Below are 23841 nucleotides of genomic sequence, written 5' to 3' on the forward strand. Positions count from 1 at the left end.
TTAGAATGCTCCAAAATGGAAAAAAGAATTTCGTGAGAAACACGGTCAAAGGCTTTCGCCAAATCTAATTGCATCATGGCTATCTGACCAGTGCATCAACGCATTCTAATACGGTTCTTGCGACATGTATATTCGGGGCAATGGATCGACCCTTGATGCCGCACGTTTGATGAGGCCCAACCAATGTTTTTATTACGCTTTGCAGTCTTTTTGCTAAAACCTTCATGTACACCTTATAGTCAACATTGGTGAGGCTTATCGGTCGATATGACCCCACCAACTGTCGTTTCTCCGGATCATCTGTCTTGGGTATTAGAACAATGTGCGATGTAGAGAAAGACAATGGAACAGTATTACGTTCATAAGCTTCAGTGATTACACAGAGCATAAACTGAGCCGCATACTGCTGAAAAGTTTTAAAGAATGCGGCGCTTAGACCATCCGGCCCAGGGGCCTTCCCAGGTGTCAAGTCATCTATTGCAGATAGTATCTCCTGCAACGTTACCGGTGTTTCTAGGCGCGCTTTACTTTCGTCATCCAGTGCAGGCATCAGTCTTAGAAAATCTGTTCGAAAGCCGCTTACAGTCTCAAGCTTAGCGCTAAGCAGTTCTTCGAAGTGCTCTGTTACCGCACGCTGAATATCTTTAGCATCTTCAGTGATATGGCCGGCATATCTTAAACTCCTTATTTCTTTCTGGCAGGCGTATCTTTTCTCGTCTGCTAGCGCTCGTTTTGTCGGTACTTCTCCAGCCCAAAGTTTTTCAGCCCTTGCACGTATAACAGCCGCTGTGTATCTTTCACTGTCGATTGTTTCCAACTCACTTTTTATCTCTCGTATTTTACTGGCGAAATGCCCTGGCACTGAACTTTCCATGCTCAAAAGAAACTGGAGTTGTTCATTCAGTTCTTTTTCTTTTTCTTTCTCTTTATGCCGCACCTTACTGCTCTTTTCTATGGATTTCAATTTGACCCACTCTTTGAAGCTGTCCCATTCCGCTGCAAAACTTACTGGTCGCATAGCAAGACGATTTTCAAACTCGGTCTTAACTTCCATAAGGAACTCTTCATCGGCGAGAAGCTTGGCATTCAGTTTCCATAGGTGCCAGTTAAAGCGCGATATCTTTCCTTTCCTACCAAACACTGCACTCACGAGACAATGATCACTGAAAGACACAGGCTTGACGTCATATGCAGTACATAGGGAAATAAGATCAACCGAGGCATACACCCTGTCCAATCTAGCATGGCTATCTCGCTGAAAGTGCGTGAACTCTGGCTGGTTTCCAGTGGAGAACACACTGCCAACATCCTCAAGGCCATACTCATGCACAAGTGCATTCAACAGCTCGGAGCTTCTGTCTGTTCGAGGTTTACACTTCGCCGTTCGGTCCACAGCTGAGCACACACAGTTGTAGTCACCAAGTACAAGCAAGATTTTGTCAGTCTTCAGCCACAATTCAATAGACTCAAAAAAACGATTCACGTTCGCATTTTGAATTGGGAGCATACACCCACACACACAACACGCCAGCATAAATTACAGTAGGTAAAATCAGTAACCAAAAGCCGACCACTTGGGCAGGCAAAAACGGACTCTACGCTTACTCCCAGCGTGTTACGTATAAATAAAAGGCATCCACCCGATACACCAACAGAATGGCATACACACACATAAAAGTTTGCTTGAAAAGAAGCCACCATACGGTCAGTGCTTTCTTGGCTCTCAATCTTTGACTCTTGCACAGCTGCTATATCTATATCATTATCCAAAAGAAGGCGACTGAGCTGGCATTGTCGCCTTCTCGCTCCCAGCCCTCTGACATTCAAAGTAGCTACGTGTAACGGCAAATTAAGCTTAAGAGTCATGAATTAGAAAGAGACGCCCGTACCAGCATGGTGCCTACCTTCATGGTTGCGTGGCCTCCGCATCTGAAGAACAGCGGCGTATGTGTGCATGTAATGTCCTCCCAGCAGAACATCGGGCTGCATTCAAACGAAGTCCAAGCACCGTCTTTCATCTTTTTTCACACACGCCCCTCTTGGTTGCAGAATGTTCCTGACGCTGGTCGGTAGGCAGCCGACCCACAAATCGTTCAGGACACCACAAAACTACGGAGGCGGTTTCCCCGCCTGCCGCGTGTCGGCCGAGAAGTTCGGCTTCGGTCGCAAAGTTGCTCTTCGGATGCCCGCAGTTTTCGGAGGCGGCTCACCACAAACACCGCCTGGCAGCTGAGTCTCCTCGACGCTTTCCTCGTGCGGACGTTTCGCGGCAATTAAGGCTGCTGTCTCCGGCCCAACCTCCATGGCATCAGTACAGGAAGGCTCAGTACTGAGATGGTCCTCAGCATCAGAAAATTTGATTACGTCTTCTGACGCTTCCTTTGACGCGCTTTCATGGTCCTGGGATGGAACGTTCAAGACATGCAGAGTTTCATTCTGTTCATTAGAGACCGTCACCTTATTCTTCTTTAAAACCGTCATGGAAGGCGCGTCCTGTTTCGTTGACTGACCTCTAATGTCAGCAGCCTCCTCCGCATCCGCCTCGTCCATAATTAACTCGGACGAGTCTTCGCTGGTCCCAGGTCCGGCAATGCTAGCGTAGGTTCGTGCACACTGGCTGTCTTCATGCCCGAACCGTCGACAGGTTCCGCAGCGAGGAACCCGGCACTCTTTGCGGATGTGACCCGTACTCCGGCAGCGTAGGCACAACGGGGGTCTGCCTGGCACAATCACTAGCGCCAGCTCGCCGCTAACATTCAACTGATGCGGAAGGTCGTCGAGCTTCAAGCCAGCTTTCAGCTTCAGCGTGACGAGTCTAGTGGTGGAGCCCTTTTCTAGCATACCTTTAACACGCCAGCGCTCCCGGGAAATCTCCGACACCTTTCCGTACGGCGCAAATGCAGCACGAACATCCTCGTCTGGCACGTTGTGTAGCAGCCAGTGAAGTTTGAGTCGCACGTCCTAGTTCGCCGGGTCAATCACCAAGCAGCGACCGTTTCTTACACACAGCTCACCTACACTTACAATCTTGTTCACCGCTTCAGTATCTTTGAGAGTGACGGCCCAGACGTGGCTCATCCGATACGCCCCCATTGCGATAACGTCGGGGATTAGCGAGTGTTGCGCCAAAGCATCCCAGAAATCTTCCACCCGGTACGGGCGGGCCCTGAAATCGGCATGCAAAAAAACGGTATTCAAAACAAACCGACCTGTTGGCAGTGCAGGCAAAACAACCTGGTAAGTATTGTCCTGTTCCGCAGTCCTGTTACCGCGGCCTGACATGGCCGCTGAAGCCGCTCCTGAGGAGCCCTGCATCCTGCGTCCGTTCACTGGCGTGGCCGGAAGCAGAAATCCTGAGCTACACCCCCGGACGAGGAGAAGTGCGAAGTCGAAGGAAACTAAAAGCGATTAATGAGATTGAACGGAGGTTAACGAAATATTATACGCGGTGAGGCATTTCGCCCAGCCGACCACTTCAGTTCAGAAAAACAGGTTTTGCTGCTTCTGCATGCGTTTCAGGTTTCGACCGGTGGCCGGCAGTTGACTGACCACAACACGTTGAAGTTGGCGTGGCTGGCACAGTTAGCAGCTTTATTGCAAGCATTCATTTGATTTGTCCACCGGTCGACAGGTATTTCAAAACAGATCATCGAAAGGAGAGAGGCAGCGAGTCAAAGGCATCTATCTGGCAGACCTTATTCTATGCAGGATACAGCTTGACGCGATCACAAGCATCGCACGGCACATGGTGGAAGTGACCCGTTATAATTCTTAATGTTTCGGCTGAATAGAATAAAAGTCGCCTCACTAAACGTGTAGGAAGATGCGCATTTATTTGGCCTCGCCTCGTATCCGTGTTTGCAATGCAAAGAAAGTAAAATCAAGAGAAAATGCTGGAAACCAAAATTTTGTTCACCGTTATTTACGGGATTTCGCAAATTTATCCAGTTCTACGCTTATTCAGCTCGATGTTATTCAGTTTTACAATGAATCACTTCCATGCAAGCAGCGACTTGGTTTGTGAACGAGTTCAGTCTCGACAGTAAACTTAGCAGAGCCTACAGCTGGCGTAAATGGACAAAAACCCTAAATAGCAAAATAAAGGGCATGCTCAATTGTATTTCAGTTCATTTGACGGCGAGGCATTGAACGAAAGTAATGAAGTACAAATTAGGCACAGGTTGGGCAAAAAGACACTCAGTTTCACAAAGAATACAGGAATTATGAAAATTTGCCGGCACTAGTCGCGGACAACCATAGGATACTAATTATTCATCCACTATAGCACTTCTCATACCTTACCTGCTGTTTAAGGGCGTTTAACCGTGACAATTTTACCATAGCAATTATAAAAGTCTAGCACAAGAGAGGAATGAACATCCTGCGAAGATGCAGGTAGTGAATCGCCGATATCGAACGTACGAGCGCTGACGTAGTCAAATACCTCGGATTATATTTGAACAGTTAGGGCACTTTAACTTGGGCTGACATCAAACAGCACGTGATAGTCTATGAATTCTGCGTTCATCGAAATGCAGCAGCATAAGCCGGCACTCCAACTCGCAACCTTGGAATGAACATCCGAACACCGAAACAAATGAACCAGCTACCTCCGCGAGTGCATCAGAGCAATATAGTCAAACGGTTCGATTAGGTCGCACATCTACATAAACATGACATCTACATAACATCTACATGATTATGAGCATCCTGCAATAAAAGAAAAGGTTGACTTTTCTGTTCGTGGCCATTCGCAGTGAGCAGGCAGAACATTGATGTCTCTATCATATTGGAAGTTGTTTTTTTTTTTCATAATAAAAAACATTGTCTCAGTGGAGGTGCTGGGCATCGATCCCAGTACCTCTCGCATGCTAAGCGAGCGCTCTACCTTCTGAGCTACTTTTTTTTTTTCTTTATTTCCTGGCTTTGGTTCATACCATTTCACAAGAACACAACACGAATAACACAAAACAAAGTACATATTGGAAGGTCATCATCAGCCAATGTCAGGCTGGCTTCGTCTCAGTACATTAAAACTCCCGCAACGACAGCAAAGGCTCTACCCTTGAGAGCCATTCGGGAGGGTCAGCAGCCACTTTCTGTATGGCAATAAACCAATTCACACTTTCTCGAAAGTATATTCTAGCGGGTCGAGCATCCCTGTCGCAGTGATAGCCCGCCATTCTGGAGCGCCATATAGAGTGGAGGCCCATGAGCATGATTAAATCATACGGAACGCCATCTTCATTATCAATGCTTAAATACCGGATGCCGTGGGAGTCTAGTGGAAATTCTTTCTTTATCGTACGTTGCAAAACATCCCAGAAATAAACCCCTTCCCAACAATGCAAAAAAACATGGTCTATTGTTTCCGGCTGCTTGCAGATTAAACAGTGCGCCCCCCACGGTAAAAAAAAATCCCTTTCCTCCAAAAACTTCTTTACTGATAATGTTCCGGTGTGTAATTTAAAGAAAAATGTCTTAGCTCCTGGCGACACCTGCATTTTCTTTACTCTCTTCAAGACATCTCTGCCCGGACCTCCACTGTATAAGGTTCTGTACAAGGGTTGTGGCAAAACAATGTCACATAAATCGCGATACAGCTTTTTTCGTTTTACAGTGGACAAATATTCATTAGAAAAACGCACTGAAAGAAGTCTTACACTAGCGACGACCTCCCTGTAATAACCAAAAATCCTACCCGTAGCTTCTTCGGTGGAGACAACAAACTCCGGCAGTAGGCGCCGTAGCCTAACTTGGCAGACGGTGCGTAAGAAAGGGTCCGAAGCATCCCGAAAAAACAAAAACCGGTTGACCACCTGCCGTAAAAACAGATGGCCGAGTCCCAAACCGCCGTCTTTTACCCGACGGAACAAATTCGTCCTGCTGCAGCGTTCCCATTTACCTGCCCAAACAAAAACGGCGAAAATCCTGTGTAACTTCTGTACGTTTACGCGCGAACAACTCAAAACTTGCATTGCGTACCAAAGTTTGCTGATAAAAAAAAGATTGCATACAGTAGCTCTGGCAAAAATCGACATGTTTGCGCCTTTCCACTTCTCGGCTCTCTCCCGTAGTTCGGTCATTTGCCCTTTCCAATAATGCTCGCTTTCGCGGTAGGCACCCAGCTCGACGCCCAAGTACTTGGTCGGTGTGTCTGTCCACGTAACATTGGCAAAGCGATCTGGTTTCGACGGCCACTGTCCATGCCAGAGCCCAAGGCACTTGGCCCAGTTCACCCCGCTACCGGTAACTTGAGAGAACTCACGGATACATTTGACAGCCTCGGTGATACTCTCCTGGTCAACCGTAAAAATAACGATGTCGTCTGCATACGCGAGCAGCTTCACTTCGGCTGCTTGTAACCTAAACGCACTAATGTTGACATTATTCATAAGTTTCATGCACAATGTTTCAATATAAATGCAAAACAAAAGAGGACTGAGGGGACAGCCCTGTCGCACCGAACGCTGCAGTCGAATGGGGGCTCCCAGACTCTTATTAATAATCACTCTCGTCGTGCAGTTACGGTACGCCAGGGCCACACCCTTACATATAACTGAACCAACATTCACATGTTCTAAAAGGGAAAACAAAATTTCGTGATCGACGCAGTCGAATGCTTTTTCGAGGTCGATCTGAAGCATGGCGACCCGACCATCCCAGTCATCACAACACTCAAGGACACTTCGCGCCTTTTGAATGTTGGTCACTATTGACCTCCCTTTTATCCCACACGTTTGGTGTGGTCCTACTATATCCTTAATAACCGTTTGCAACCTTCGGGCCAAAACCTTCATAAAAATTTTATATTCAACGTTTGTAAGTGCTATGGGTCTGTAAGATGTTACCAGGCGTAATTTGTCTATTTCATCAGTTTTAGGAATGAGTACGGTGTGGGATGACCCATATGACGGAGGCAGGGCATTTAATGTGTAGGCATCGTTATAAATTGCGCTCAAAATAGGTGTGATTTCGTACTTAAATTCTTTGTAAAAACCTGCGCTGAACCCATCCGGTCCCGGCGATTTACCGGCATTTAAACTGTCGATAGCGTGCTCCACTTCTGTTTCAGTTATCTTTAGTTCTAATCTCTCTTTCACTTCATCGTCCAGACGCGGTATCGTCGCCAGAAACTTATTCTTAAAAGTGTTAGCGTCTACCGTGTGGGATGCGAAGAGGGTTTGGTAATGGGCGTTGAACGCTGCTTTGATGTGGTCGTTGTCCGCCGCCAAGATACCGCCCCAATCTATTTGGTCGATGTGGTTCCGTTGAGCGTTTGCTTTTTCTAACCCCAGCGCTCGTTTTGATGGCGCCTCCCCTGCAGCTGTGTCTTCTGCCCTTGCCCTCACTAACGCACTTCGATAACGATCTTCGTCTATCAATTCTAGTTTTTGCTTTGTTTTCCGTATATCTTCAATCCATTTCCCCGGCGCTCGAGCTTCCTGTTTAAGCAACGTACGGAGCAGTGTCCTTAACTCCGTCTCTTTCTGCTTTTCCTCAAACCGTATGCAGGTTGCCCTCTCTATTGCTTTAATTTTTATAGTTTCTTTACACAGCTCCCACTGTTGCCAAAGGTGCATATTTTTACTTGGGTTTATTTTTTCAATTTCTTCTTTTACTATGCGGGTAAAGTGTTCATCCTGCAAGAGTTTATTATTGAATTTCCACATTTCCCACGAAAAAGAATTCCCTCTCTTTACCCATCCAAAAGAACATTTAACTAAACAATGGTCTGAAAACGATACCAGCTCTACTTCATAACTATTGCATTCAGGTAAGATGTCGAGGGATGCATAAATGCGGTCCAGCCTTGCATGGCTCGAACCCTGGAAATGCGTGAGCTTTACGGTGCGGGCTCCCTCGAGACACTCTGCCACATCCTCGAGGTTACACTCCTCAACAATTCGCGATAGCACTTCAGTGCTTGCGTCTCGGTATGGCCGCCGGCTTGTCTTGTCTCGCGCACTAAGGACGCAATTAAAATCACCTAGGACGATCAGTTGTCTATCGGTGCAGAGCCGCTGCTGGATGCCTTGGAAAAACTGCGCCCTTTCATCTGCTACATTAGGCACGTAGAGACAGACAATCCGCCAATCCGTGCTATTCAGCGAAAAATCTAGAAGTGCACACCGGCCCGACTCACAAGAAAAATGACCAAGCACTTCAAGCCCCGGCAACTTCTTCACAAAAAGAACACAGCCAGCCGATGTGCCTACAGCGTGGCTAACCACAGCAAAAAACCTAGGCGTGAAACGTTGCACCATGCTCTCGGTCTCTTCCTCACCGTCAACTTTCGTCTCCTGCACAGCTAATACATCAATATCATGCTCCGTTAAAAGTCGGTACACCTGGCCTTGTTTTCTCTTTCCTGCCAGACCTCGAACATTTAGCGTGGCGACCTTCAACGGTGATGCAGGAGCCATTTTTTAAATAAGAAGAAGAGACCGAAAGCACGGTGCTTACCTCTCGCGCCTAGCACAAGGCTAGACGCCTCCGTCCTCCTCGAGCTTCTGGCCGTGCTCGAGAGGCGCCGTGTCGCCGGCCCGCCTCTCGCTCGCAAGGTTTGAGCGAAGCTTCAACGTGGCCCTCCTTGTTTGAGGCGCCTTTGCTGGTGGTTCCTCAGCAGTGGGCGTTGCCTCCTTGTCTCTGCCGGTGCGGGTGTCGGCATGTGGGCGTTTCCCAGAGGTAGCGGCCGTGGTCGTCCGACCACCGCAGTTGTGCCGGTGAACCTCGCTCACTTCCTTTGCTTCTGCGTCCTTGGGAGCCGGCAGGCTCTCCGCGTCCGCTGAGGTCTCCTCGCTTGGCTGTGGCAAATTCACCGTAGCCGGCGCGAGCTCTGGCTTGTCGGCAAGGGGGGCGTCGCCACTCGGAGTCACCGAGGTGCCCTGCGACACGGGAACCTTGTCCAGCACGTCGGCACCCTTTGCTGCTTCCTCAGCCTCGGCGACGTCCATCAGCTCCCTGTTGTCGTCCTTCGCACCGAGCCCGGTCGCTGACGCGTAGGTGCGGACGCAGTCCTCGTCCGCGTGTCCATAGCGCCTGCACTTGGAGCACCTGGGCACCTTGCAGTCACGGCGAACGTGGCCTGTGCCGTGACACCGCAGGCACTGCATCGGCCGCCCGGGAACCACCACTAGAGCCAACTCGCCGGCGACGCGAAGCTGGTGGGGCAGGTCGTCCACCTTCATACCTGGCTTCAACTTGAGCAGCACTGTTCTCGTGGTGGATCCCTTTTCCTTCATTCCAACGACGCGCCAACGCTCCCGCGTCACCTCGGTCACGTTTCCGAACGCCGCGAAAGCAGTCCGGATGTCCTCGTCTTGGACACCGTGTAGCATCCAGTGCAGGCGTAGCTTCACCTGCTGGTCTTCAGGGTCGAATATGAGGCAGCGGCGTCCCTTGACTTCCAGCTCCTTTAAGGCGGCCAGCTTCTTCGCGGCTTCCGTGCTGTTCATGGTTACCGCCCACACATGGTTGATTTGGTACGCCCCCAACGCCACGACGTCGGGGAGCGCACCGACGTTAGCGAGGGCATCCCTGAAGTCCTCGACCCTGTAGGGCCTCATACGCACGTCGCCGTGCAAAAACATCGTGTTTAACACAACACGTCCGGTGGGCAGGGTAGGCAAAACGATCTCGTAGTCCTTATCTTCTTCGGCGCTAAACCTGTTTCCGCGGCCAGCAACGGCCGCTATCGCCGCTCCGACGGAGCTCATGATTCCGCGTCCGTACACTGCGGTGGCCGGAAGCTACACCCCCGGACGAGGGATAGTGCGAAGTGGAAGTAAAGTGGCAAATGAGGCCGATCGAGAGAGTGGCCAAGGTCTCTCTCCGTCGAAACCATTCCGGAAAACATCGCTAACGCTCCGCCGTTAAGCACACCGGGCTGACCTTGACGAATCCGGATCGCATACGCAGCTGATTTTTACGTGCGCAGAAAGCAATGTACTCTCATGGAAGGCAAGACTGACCTCTGCCGCCGTGATCTGCTTTGCAAGCTGTATATCTTTTAAAAACTGCAGTAGACAACAAAGCCTTGAGCAGGCACCCCGGTGGCCATGCGCGCTGCAGTATAAATGGCTTTTATAGGTCGATAAGCGTTTATCCAATTGAAACGAGCGGTTACACTATCAAGCCGACCTGCATAACAGAATAACGAATAATTAGACACTTCGATGGCTGTCACTCAGCCGTGTGTCAGCGAAGCAAGCGAAAAGCGTCGCTTGATTGTAAATGGTCAAGTCATTTTCCGAACTTGTGGCGGAAATCGTGAGAACAAGTAACGTCCAGCAGAAGCACGACATAACAATGTCACGGAGCTAACTTTGTGCAAGCTACTCTTTAATTGAATGATGTGCTCTTTCTGGATCTTGTTTGCCTCCCACAGCTAAAACAAAAAGTTCAGACAGTGGACAATCACGTGGTCGTCCCATATATTAGTGGAATAGCTTGAAAAATTCTTCAGAGGTGTTATACGGCACCGGTAACAAAATGAAAAGAGAAAGGAAAAGAGGAAAGCGAGAGAACGCTGAAGAGAATTGAAAGAAAGAGAAAACTAAAGAAGAAGGATAGAGAAATTGTCCAGTGTCAACGTGTGTCCTTTCTTTGAGATCTATTTAAAACGCGCACGAAGGGCCCACACAGGGTGAGCACAAGATCGAAAGTATATATTTGAACAACGAAACATTACGCTGAAGCACCATCTACAGAAGGAAATGTTTAGCGAGGTGGCTGTGGGTCTCATGGGATCTGATATGCTGAGCGAAAGGACAAAAAATATTTTAAGATAGCTTTAGGAGCTCCGGGGTGGTGGCCGCGGACAAGTGTTGACAGACAATAAGTAATCATTTCCTTATTTCAAATCTACACCACTATGGGGGATTTCTCTAAACTTTGCGCTAACACAGATTCTACTTTAAGGTATTGATCTGCTCGCTGTAGCTCTGCCATCTGTTGGCATGCCTGGTTAACTCAGTTGGTAGAGTGACCACACTGGATAGGCGGTGATCCCAGGACCGAATCCTGAACGAAGTAATTTTTATTTAGCTATACGAAGCTTTTGGCAGAGTTACACTTCTTTCTTTTGTAACTGTATGGCTGCGCTTGGGTGGATGTCAGTGAGTAGTCACTCCTTTATTTCAGGCTTAACTATAATTAGAGAAACGCCTGTATGGTTTTCTTCTGCATCGACACATGTGAATTGAGGCACAAATCGTTTGTATTAGCTCTGTAGCAAAAAACAATACTTGATGGATGGCACAAGGTGGCCTGTGTGACAACTGACCTTTATGTATTCAACGCAGTAGGCAGAACGCTGTTGTTCACAGTTGGCTGTTCCTTATCTTTCCGAAATGATTCTTTTTGGACCGGTAAACAGATATGAAAGTACATGAATTGCTCTCAGTTTCACCATAGCGCCAGTCGAATTGGGAACTGACAGCAGACTCGAAACATATGTGCTAGCGATCCTTTTATACGTACCTGCCACAAAGTGTAGCGCTGTGCAACAAGGGCGAAATGCGTTAACCATCATCGCCGGGATCACGACATCGCGGGCAGGGCGTCTACGACGTTGCTCAATGTGTATTTGAAACCATTCGATCGTTATCATAAAACTTTACCGTGCACTGAACTGTAAAGCACACGGGCATTTTTGCGCTTTTCCGGTACCTAGTAATTATCAGTCGGCCAAACCAGATCATTAATTTTAATGAACAAAGCATCACTGAGAACCGTGCAAAACAAAAAAATTTTTTCTGCGCCCCCCGTCTGAAGCCAGAAAATAATCACATCCGATAAGCTCAAAGATTTCACAGCAAAACGACTAGTGGAGGTGCTGGGTATCGATCCCAGTACCTCTCGCATGCTAAGCGAGCGCTCTACCATCTGAGCTACACCCCCGGACGAGGAGAAGTGCGAAGTCGAAGGAAATTTAAAGCGCTGAATTAGATCAAACGAAAGAGGGACACAGCGCGCCTACCCGTTCACATCGTTCTAAAGAACTTGGCAGTGAGCCACTGTCCGTTAGCAAGGGCACTCGCGGCGCTCATTTGAAATCATTTCACACCTGTCTTTATCAAGGTAACGTGTACTGGCATGCATATATGATTTAAATTGATCGCTATCTGCACTTGGTTAAGTCCTGAACTGCCCACGACAAAGGGTTTTGCTTCTGATCACAAGGAACGTAACATTTCTAGCGAAGAACAAATTTTAGACTGCTGGTTTATTCAGAACATTCACTCACATATGTTTAATACACAGAACATTGTATACCTCGCAGGCAGGTGAGAAAACAAGGTGTTCACATATGGGTCTCGTTCCATGCTGTAAAACGCAGCACAAATCAGCCAATAAACACTGTTGCTCTGAACGAAGAATAATAAACCTATTGGCGGGCTGCTCACTGCAACTTTTTCAACTGGCAATAAAAATTGTGACAGGCAATTATCTTCTGAGGAAAACTAATAAAGTGAAGACTTCAAAAAATGGTATCCAGTGGAGGTACTGGGTATCGATCCCAGTACCTCTCGCATGCTAAGCGAGCGCTCTACCATCTGAGCTACACCCTCGGACGAGAGACGGTGCGTAGTCGAAGGAAATTTAAAGCGGTAAATGAGATCAAACGGGAGAGAGTGCCCTCACCTTCTCTCCATCGACACCGTTTCCGCAAAGTTGGCTAAGCCACCTGGCCTGGCCGGCCGCTGCGCCTCCGGAGGATTTGCAGGTGTAGCTAGGGTGCCTCGATGCACACGCACACTACGTGTAGCATCCGTCGCCGGCTATGACATGCATGCGGTGGCCAATATAAAGTGCGTGACAGAGATAAACAGGAATTAAAACACGGGTTACATCTGTAATAAATTTTACTCCTGTGGTGGACTGAGTTGTCCTTTAGACTAAAAACAATTAAGAGGTAGACAAGCGGGCGGAAGGTTTTACTGGCATAGTGATCGCAGCAGAACGCACAAGTAAAAGAGGCTTCGGTGCCTGTTAGGCCCTTCTTGTACTCTGTGGAGCACATTTGAACGCGATTAATAAGCCGCACACAAGTATTTCTGGCACCCTGCTAACTATACAGATGGTTATTGATTTGTGTGTGTTTGTGGAGCCGCTTTCAGCAAGACATATGACATAACTCAGAGGTAACCAGTTTTTTTGTAAGCGCCGCTGGTGTCCACATGAATTACCCCAAGGTAAAGAAGAACCTCAGCTTGAAAGCGGTGATTGTGGGTGAAGGAGATCCGGTAGAATTTCATATCTATGTCGTGCTTTTTTTAACCGTGCTATAGGGTTTACGCTGCTACCAATCGTCAGAAAACGGAAGTGACCGGCCGTGACGGCCCTTTGCTATCCTTTTAACCCGCAAAGAAATCTCAGGCCGACGGTATTAAAGACAAGAACTTCCAAAGCTTTTTAACACTAAAATGCTAAAAATAATTATGTTTAGCAGAACAGAGTCAATGGCAGCATCTGAAATGGAAATGAAATATCTTTTTTTTGCGATGTTTATTGCTTCGGGGCATAAAAAGAATGTTATGAAGGATGAAGGGTATAATCAAATTAATGAAAAAGGTTGGCCGATGTAATGAAGTGGAGGAGTCAACGATGATGCGGTCCTTGCGTCCAAGCAGCATAAGAGGTCGAATTATTGGGTTAGAGGCCAGCTGCCTCCAGGTGGCTGATCCGCTTCGGCTTCAGCGCTTGACATTCCCACAGCAGGTGGTGGATGTCGACTTCAGTATATCTGTACATGCAGAGGGGACACCCATGGTGGGGATACAAATCTCGAAATTGAGGCTACATTCGAGACACTGCATGTGTTAGGGCAACCCCAACTCGAATCCTCCGAAGCGCCACCTCCTCTGCACGGGTTAGACCGCGGGGGAGGCTTGCCGTACACGGATGTATAAGACCACGTGTACAGCGTCGGAGGTGCTCCTTTCTAGTTAAAAGTAGGGCAGAATTGTCCAATTTTATGAGTTTTGGCGATGTCGAGGTTGAGTTTGAAAGGTGGGTCGCAGAATCCGCATGGCTTTGCGGAGTCCATTCAATACGAATTGGCTACGGTATGCGTGCCGATAGACTGTGATACCCCAATACTCATCGTATGAAGTGGTGTCATCTTTAATAACCCGTCGCCGTAGGTAAGTGGCTGATAAACTCGACCGGCGAGTTCAAGGTAGAGGGACTGAGTCCTGCTTCACGGCAGCCCCAATTAAACTAAAGTAAAACCCTGACTGGTCATTGGAGGGTCACATTCTAAAGTTAAAGCTCAGCTACTTTGGTCATCTGATGAGAAGAGAGGAGTCGCTGGAGAAAGATTTGATGTTGGGAAAGGTTGAGGGTCACCGGAGAAGGGGTAGGCAGCGAATGCGATGGTTAGATGGCATCCTCGAGACGCTGCAGATGAAGTTATGTGATGTTAGGAAGATAGTGAGAGACCGGAAAGCGTGGCGTGACATGGTCCGTAGGGTCAGGAAGAGCCGGTCACGACTGAACGACTGAACTGAATTGAAAATCCGATAACTTTGTTGTGTTGTGTCATGCCAATGCAAGTTGGAAAGCACCAGGCTTTGGAAATTGGCCAGAAGCCAACTACTATACGGCATCTCCGAGAGTCCATGCGCCCGCTTTCTTTCTTAACAGTTATCTAATTTTCTTAACATCGCCTCGAAGCAAAGATGGCACAAGGGAAAAAGAGGCGGTCCAGTGAAAATGCTGGGTATCAATCCCCGTACCTATCGAAAGCTAAGCAAGCGCTCTACGATCTGAGCTACACCACCTTTTTTTCATTGCCTAATTTATTATCAGATCGTACACATAAAGAGCATTACTCCAAACACAGACACACACACACACAGACACACACACACACACACACACACACACACACACACACACACACACACACACACACACACACACACACACACACACACACACACACGCACGCACACGCACGCACGCACGCACGCACGCACGCACACACACACACACACACACACACACACACACACACACACACACACACACACACACACACACAAAGAGAATATTACGCGACAAATACACAACATGGGTTAAAACCACGCGATTTTGGCTGCGTGCCTGAGTGGCCTCCGAGAATGGAAGTGTTGCTGCAAATGACTGATTTGTAATGGTCTGAGCTACACCACCGGAGAGGCAACAAAGCTAACTCCAGCAACATTTGAAACGATAAATGCGATATAACGGAAGAGGGGGGAAACAGCTTCTCCCCATCGACACTGTTTCAGAAAATCTGACAGCGAGCCGCTGTTCGTCTGTAAGTATTGCGGTTAGATATGAAACCATTTCACGCCTAACATCTTAGAAGACGAGCAACAGCGGCAAAGTTTAGGACGAGCCGGCGAAAATAAGAGCACAGAAGTCAAGTACCGTTCACACCCTGTAAAGCTATACACTATTAGCTCTTAGTGGTAACAAATAAGGATTAATGCACCATTAAAAGCATCGCCTTGTTGATTCGAAATGAGCAAAGAAAACAATCAAACAGATTCAGAGAGCAAGTGTGGAATACTTTACTATAAAGCTGCGGACATCATAGGATGAACGGGTAGATGGAAAAGCACTGACAGCGCGAACTTTGTCGGGATCGGGTTGCACGCCGGTGGCTTTCACCAAATGGTCAAGCACTTTAATTTCGCGGCGACCAAAACTGCGTGATTGCCTACGCCAGTCGTCTCCTGTCATCAGCGGAACAGAACTATTCTATTACGGAACGGGAGTGCCTGGCTCTCGTTTGGGCCGTTGGAAAATTCAGACCCTACTTATTTGGCCGACCCTTCACTGTAATTACCGATCACCACGCCTTATGTTGGCTCTCTTCCCTCAAGGATCCTGCTGGCCGCCTCGGCCGCTGGGCACTGCTCTTGCAGGAGTATACCTTTTCCGTTGTATACAAATCCGGTCGGCTCCATCAGGATGCAGACTGTCTGTCCCGTTATTCCGTCGATCCCCCTTCCTCTACTGACCATGAGTCGGACCCCTGTGTCTTCTCTATATCGGACTTTTCCCACATAGCCGACGAACAGCGCTTGGACCCAACCCTCAGTTCTCTTATCGACCGCCTCCGCACACACAGCCGTGACTCTTCCCTCGCCCTGTTCTTCCTTCATGAGAATACGCTATACCGCCGCAACGTGCGACTTGATGGCGCTGAGCACTTGCTGGTCGTTCCCCGACACCTACGCTCTGCCGTTTTCGAACAAATGCACGACGCCCCTACAGCTGGTCATCTTGGCCTCTCACGCACATACGACCGCGTGCGCCGGCATTTCTTCTGGCCTGGACTCTACCGCTCTGTCCAACGTTATGTAGCCGCTTGCGACCTCTGTCAACGCCGGAAGAAACCCGCTGTGCAACCACCTGGACACCTGCAGCCGATTTCTATCGCGACTGAGCCATTTTCTCGTGTTGGCCTTGACCTCCTAGGGCAGTTCGCCGAGTCCTTGTCAGGAAACAAATGGATCGCTGTGGCCACCGATTATGCCACGCGGTACGTGATCACTCGCGCCATTCCAACCAGCTGCGCCACAGACGTTGCTGACTTCCTTTTGTACGACGTCATACTTCACCATGGTGCTCCCCGTCAACTACTTACCGACCGTGGCCGCTGTTTCCTTTCCCGAGTTGTTGAGGAAATACTTCGTTCTTGCTCCGTTCGGCACAAGTTCACCACTGCGTATCACCCTCAGACGAACGGCCTTACGGAGCGTATTAACCGCACACCCACCGACATGCTCGCAATGTACGTATCCGACAGTCATCGCGACTGGGATATTAGTCTGCCATTTGTCCCCTTTGCATATAACTCTTCACGTCATGACACTGCTGGGTACTCTCCATTCTATCTTCTCTTTTGAAGAGACCCCTTACTGCCCTTCGACACTTTGCTTCCCGCCGCTGGCCCCGTCACAACCTATGCCCGCGATACCATCGCCCGACCCAACGCTGCTCGCCAGATTGCTCGTCGCAATTTCACCATCTCTCAGGAAGCTCAAAAACGCCGCTACGACGCTCACCACCGCGATGTGCACTATCCTCCCGGATCTCTGGTGTTGCTCTGGGTTCCGTGGCGTCGTGTGGGGTTGTGTCAAAAACTTCTGCCCCACTCACAGGTCCTTACCGTGTACTGCACCCAGTGACCGACGTGACCTATGAGATTGCACCGCTCCATCCAAAGTCACCGACTGCTACACCCACTTCCGAAATCGTACTTGTCGCCGGCCTCAAGCCATATTACTCCCCCTCCACACCGCACGCCTAATATGCACCGGGACGTTGCCATTTGCCAAGGGGGGTAGTGTTACCGGGAAACGCGGGACCAAAGTGATGTGCTCACTGACAAAGACGACGACCGAGGCACGCGGGCACGACGAAGCGTTGAGAAAGAGGACGACGCTTCTGTCTCACACTAGCTGCTGGGTACGCTAAACAAGCGCCCTACTATTTGATCTACACCACCGGAAGGAAACAAGCGGCTTACAGACAGTATTAGCATACAGTCATGATACGCCGCATTACATGAAATACCACCCGACGCAGATATAAAGCACCGCTTTAATCAAGCCGCACATACTACCTGCGTGTACCAGGGGTAAGCCGCCAGGGCCTCGGGATTCCCCGGGTCCAATTGTCAAATCAGCCGCTCATCTCGCAAGAGCAGCCCAAGCCATGCGAACAGAGCCATGGCATGTGGCTATCGCGCAGTCAGGCAACAAACAGTTCAATCAGCATCCGGCGATATCCCCCGCCAAATGCCACCTACCAAAGGCATGTGATCGATCGCGCAAAATCCCCATACACCGAATTTCCTCAACAGCAGAACATCTAAGCCTGTCTCGTTGGAGATCACCTGATCTGCAATCGACGGGAAAAAAAAGTTATATTGGGTTTTACGGCGCAAAAGCAACTAAGGCCGACGGAAAGAAAGGAAAAAATTGTCCTAGTGAGACGCAGGAGGAAAAATTAATCATGGAACCGCAGCGGTACTTCATAAACTAAGCCGTTCTCTATTATGTGAATGGGATTTAACCGGACCTAGTTAGGCGAAGCGAAAGTGCTGTTTTGATTGGTTTTCGTTTTTCTATGGTTAGGTTTAGGTTCAGACATAGGCAGACTAAATTGCAGCGACTAAATTAGCCAGACTATGGAGTCAAGGAGACCGTCAACTACAGGAGGGAATGCGTGATGCTGTATCGGCCGTCACAGGTCAAGTAGTGGTACATCATAGCTGCTACCATGGTTAAGCTATGTACCACACTGTGACCTCTGGCTGGTCCAAGGTCAAGCGGCCTGCCAGGTTGACCTTGGCTGATACATGGCGTAGTGAAGCTTTTGCTTCAAAATGTGACTGTGATGGCATGCACCTTTCAATAACAGTGGAATCCATAAACGCGGCTCTATAGTGAAGCACTTGTGCAGCTAAAAAATTAGGAGGACGCTTAAGCTTCCCCCCTTCATGGATCACTGCCTTGTCGTGGCGGAGGGGCTTGCGAAACTCGATGAAGTCGTGAGCTCTGCTGTGTAGGGCCACCCAAGATAGACGGCAGAGAGTTCTGACAAAATGTGATTCACTGGAGAAGGTAATGGCAACCCACTCCAGTATTTCCTGCCAAGAAAACCCTATGGCCAATCACAATACCATTATCGATATGGCGCCGGAAGATGAGCCCCCCAGGTTGGAAGGCGTCCCACATGTTACTGGGGATGAACAAAGGGCGATTCCTAGTAGCTCCAGGACGAATGAAGCAGCTGGGCTAAAGCCAAAAGAACGCTCAGTTGTGGATGTGTCGGGAAGCGACCGGAAAGTCCGATGTTGCAAGGAGATATATCACATAGCAACATGGAATGTAAGATCTATGACGCAAGGTAAACTGGATATCGTCAAGCGAGAAATGGACAGATTAAACATTGATATCTTGGGTATCAGCGAGCTCAAGTGGACCGGAATGGGAGAATTGAACTCCGGCGACCATTATGTCTTTTATTGTGGGCACGAATCCAAGAGAAGGAATGGGGTCACTTTCATAGTAAACAGAAGAATGGGCAAAGCAGTGCTAGGGTACAACCCCAAAAATGACCGAATGATTTCCCTTCGGATCCAAGGTCACCCTTTCAACATAACAGTTATCCAAGTCTATGCACCGACCACTGCTGCTGAAGAAGCTGACGTTGAGAGATTTTATGCGGACCTACAATGCCTTTTAGACCGCACCCCATCATCAGACGTCGTTTTTCTCATAGGAGACTGGAATGCTAAGGTCGGGAGTGAAGAAATATCCGGAATTACAAGCAAGTTCGGCCTTGGTGAGCCAAATGAAGCTGGGCAGAGGCTAGTAGAGTTCTGTCAAGAAAACAACCTGACCATAGCGAATACTCATTTTCAACAGCACAAGAGGCGCCTGTACACATGGATTTCACCGGACGGTCTGTACAGGAATCAGATCGATTATATTATTTGCCGGCAGAGATGGAGAAGCGCTATACAAGCAGTAAAAACAAGGCCTGGGGCCGATTGTGGCACCGATCATCAGCTTCTTGTTGCCAAAATTAAGCTTCGATTGAGGAAAACGCAGAAAACTAGAAGGCCTTTCAGGTATGATCTGGATCAAATTCCATTAGAATATGCTGTGGAAGTGAGGAATCGATTTCAAGAATTAGATCTAGAAGACAAAGAGCCCGAAGAGATGTGGACTGATGTTCGTGATATAATACAAGAAGTTGCTACTAAGGCAGTTCCAAAGCAAAAGAAATGCAAAAAAGCAAACTGGTTATCTGAAGAGGCTTTGCAAATAGCTGAGGAAAGGAGGATGGCAAAAGGTATGGGGGAAAGAGAAAGATACAAGGTTCTCAATGCGGATTTTCAGAAAATAGCAAGGAGAGATAAGAATGCCTTCCTGAACATACAGTGCCAAGCAGTTGAGGACAACAGCCAATTAAGGAACACAAGAGCTCTGTATAAGACAATCAAAGATATCAGAGGAAGCTTCTGTGCTGAGCTGGGCGTGATAAAGGACAAACGAGGCAAGGACCTCACTGAAGCCTCAGAGATAAAGAAGAGGTGGCAGGAATACACAGAAGAACTGTACAAGAAGGACCCGGATGTGCGAACCCAACATAAGACGGTTGTGATTACTGATCTCGAGCCGGGCATCCTGAAGAGTGAAGTTGAATGGGCCTTAGCCAGCCTTGCTAAGAACAAAGCTAGCGGAACTGATGGTATTCCAGCTGAGTTGCTTCAAAACCTCAACCACGACGCTGTTAACACACTGCATACATTATGTCAGAAGATTTGGACAACCATGCAGTGGCCACAGGATTGGAGGAGGTCAGTTTACATCCCCATTCCAAAGAAAGGCAGTGCCAAAGATTGTTCCAACTACCGCACGATCGCGCTTATTTCGCATGCTAGCAAGGTGATGTTAAAAATCCTGCAAGGTAGGCTGCAGCAGTATGTGGATCGGGAGCTTCCGGACGTGCAAGCTGGGTTTCGCAAGGACAGAGGAACTAGAGACCAAATTGCCAACCTTCGCTGGATCATGGAAAAAGCAGGAGAGTTCCAGAAACCCATTTACTTCTGCTTCATTGATTATGCGAAAGCGTTTGACTGCGTTGATCACAGCAGATTGTGGCAAGCTCTCCAAGAGATGGGAGTTCCAATTCACCTCATCTGTCTCCTCAGGAACCTGTATGAAGGGCAAGAGGCCACAGTCAGAACTGGGCATGGTCTTACTGATTGGTTTCCGATTGAGAAAGGGGTGAGGCAAGGCTGCATACTGTCGCCCTGCCTATTTAACCTATATGCAGAGTGCATCATGAGAAAGGCCGGTCTGGACGAGTCTTCAGCTGGAGTGAAGATTGCTGGAAAACGTATCAACCTTAGATATGCGGATGATACCACTTTAATGGCAGAAAGTGAAGTGGACCTCAAGAGACTTCTGATGCGCGTACAAGAAGACAGTGAGAAGTTTGGGCTTAAACTGAACATTAAAAAGACAAAGATCATGGCGTCTTGCCCTATCAAGTCCTGGAGCATCAATGGACAAGAAGTGGAAGCTGTGACAGATTTTCTGTTCTTGGGCGCCAAGATTACCTCGGAAGGAGACTGCAGCCATGAAATTAGGAGACGCCTGCTTTTGGGAAAGAGAGCAATGGTTAGCCTTGACCGCCTAGTAAAGAGCAGAGACATTAGTCTGCCAACCAAGATCCGTATAACTCGTGCTATGGTCTTTCCAGTTGTGATGTATGGATGCGAGAGTCGGACTGTGAAAAAGGCTGACCGCCGAAGAATTGACGCGTTTGAATTGTGGTGCTGGCGAAGACTCTTGAGAGTTCCTTGGACTGCCAGAAGATCAAATCATTCGATATTGTAGACCATAAATCCTGACTGCTCATTGGAGGGTCAAATTCTAAAGTTAAAGCTCAGCTACTTTGGTCATCTGATGAAAAGACGGGAGTCGCTGGAGAAAGATTTGATGTTGGGAAAAGTTGAGGGTCGCCGGAGAAGGGGTAGGCAGCGAACGCGATGGTTAGATGGCATCCTCGAGGCATTGCAGATGAAGCTATGTGATGTTAAGAAGATAGTGAGAGACCGGAAAGCGTGGCGTGACATGGTCCATAGGGTCACGAAGAGTCGGACACGACTGAACGCCTGAACTGAACTTAAGCTTCCCGGTAAAAGAGTAGACGCAGTAGTGTCTTAACACCGCTTTTTCATTCCGCAATTTTGGGGGGTTGAGAGACTGGTACAAGCAGAGCTTGATTAAGTGGTATATACGTGTTTAGTAGTAGTAGTAGTAGTATAGTAAGTTTAGGGGTTTCTACTGGCCTTTTATTTCTGTCGTTGTTTCATAAATTTGTTTTCTTCACGACCTTTGTCCGCTGCATGATCAAACACTGCCCTCCGTTTGAGATGCTGACATTTAGCCACATTGCAAGCTTCACAGTCCGACATGCTCAGCTCCAGATTAATAACTGACGAGAAAGGCGTTCGATAGCATCTTTATACAGGGTGTTGCATATTTATCTGTCCGGGTTATGAAAACTTCCCTTCGCTAACTACTGGACTGTTTGGGATCAAGTGCCGACCACAATATAAGCTGTTATGGTTCACGATTATTGATAAGAAAATTAACGTCTGAACTTGCTTTCGTTTTCCGGAACTGCAGACGTCTGCGGCGGAACTTTCGTCGCAGCGAGCGGATCAGCCTACTCGGCTTTAGAATCGACAGGCTCCGCCATCATGCAAACTGGGAGGCCTACTCCGACCTGTTCAGGATACTCGTTTTCCTTGCAGTTCACCAGATAGCAAAGCCTGTCAAATCAGCTGCTTCGCTTAATTGAAACATGTGGCCGCAGCCGACTGAAAATTTTTGCAGATTTCGGAGCATGTAGGCAAAGTGAGGTATTAAATTATTTATCAAATATTTGGCTGTGGTTTAACTGCGGTTAAACCTAGTGTAAAGCGGCAGCTGAAGCATGGTTACACGTTGTAAAGCTCTTCTTTTTCAGCACAAGGTTTTTCTTTGGCTATGGCTATTAAGAGACTCCGGTGATCCGTAAAGTTCGTCTTGGTTTGAACTTGGTGTATCTCGAGTCCATGGCGTGGCTGCGGCCTTTCTATATATAAAGGTACTCGACATTCACGTCAGCGATCATATGCAGCGCCACGCTACTGCTCACGCGTTAAGCGACTTCCCACGTCAGTTGACATTTGACCTTGCCTTTGACCTTTGGTGGGAACATAACTACCCAAAGTGGTTGAGGCTTAAGTTCCAACTTGACCTCGAAGTTGTTGAAGGTTATCGAAAGCACACAGTGACCTTGGCTTTACCTCGCATTGTGAAGCTATCGCTTCAAGCCATATATATACTACCACAAGTTACCTTGCTGCTGACGTTTAAGCCCGCAGTCCAGTAGCTTGCGGACGATAATTTTTACAACATGGGGGGAAAATGCAGCGCACCATGCACGATCGGAATCGTGATTTCATGGCATCATGAACTGTGTGATTGTTTGAGTAGTTTTGTCTATAGGTGAAGTCACATAACATAACAGTCAAAGGTTATGGTGATGGGTCAACACCTGTTACTGTTGCTTCGTTCTGAAGATTTAACTTGAGCTTGGCTGAAGGTCAAACTGCCGCACAGACAAAACTTGCTTCTTCCATTGGGTGGAGTTATCACTCCAAAACCTGCCTGCCTAGTGGCCGAATTATCATGATGTATTAGAGGGGTAGGGCTGTTGAATCGATGCGACTGGTTTGCCCGTCGGATCCACTTTCATCTTCAAGCGTGCTCACCAGCATCACGCAGACGTTGCTGTCATTCGACGTCACGTACCCGAACGTCCTGGACATGTAGATCTTCCTCTGCGAGATGATCATCACCTCGGCCTTGCTCGAAATCGTCATCGCTTACACCAGGCGAAGACAGGACCTAGCATCAGCGAAGCGGTGCTGTATAATAATAATATATGTTTCAAAGAAAGGAAAGGCACTGCAGTATCTGCCACACCTGTCCTGTGATTTACTGATTTACTGATTTATTTATAGGAAGGGAAAGGCACGGTAACTGTCTCACTTGTTTTTCTGTGGACACCGCAACCGCGCCGTAAGGGAAGGGAGGAAGATGGGAGTGAAAGTGGAAAGAGAGAAAGAGGAGCCGTAGTGGAGGGCTTCGGAGTAATTTCGACCACCTGGGGATCTTTAACGTGCGCTGGCATCGCACCTGAACCGCGCGGTACGAGAAGAGAGGAAGGGGGGAGTGAAAGTGGAAAGAGAGAAGAGCCGTA

The 23841-nt window shown here is 48.3% G+C and overlaps 1 protein-coding gene and 1 non-coding gene across 2 annotated transcripts; both read right to left on the reverse strand.

The window, feature by feature from the left end:
- Positions 1–4899: 4899 nt before the first annotated feature.
- LOC146179398 (uncharacterized) lies at positions 4900–9738 on the reverse strand. The gene has a single exon (XM_084579022.1). It carries the CDS (start codon positions 9717–9719, stop codon positions 8487–8489), a length of 1233 nt encoding a protein of 410 aa, XP_084435148.1. The 5' UTR covers positions 9720–9738; the 3' UTR covers positions 4900–8486.
- Positions 9739–11831: 2093 nt separating this feature from the next.
- Positions 11832–11904, reverse strand: TRNAA-AGC (transfer RNA alanine (anticodon AGC)). The gene has a single exon. It is a non-coding gene; the product is annotated as a tRNA-Ala (tRNA).
- Positions 11905–23841: the final 11937 nt, after the last annotated feature.

The sequence above is a fragment of the Amblyomma maculatum genome, chromosome 9, assembly GCF_055883805.1.
Source record: "Amblyomma maculatum isolate TAMU_Amacu chromosome 9, ASM5588380v1, whole genome shotgun sequence".
NCBI lineage: Eukaryota > Metazoa > Arthropoda > Arachnida > Ixodida > Ixodidae > Amblyomma > Amblyomma maculatum.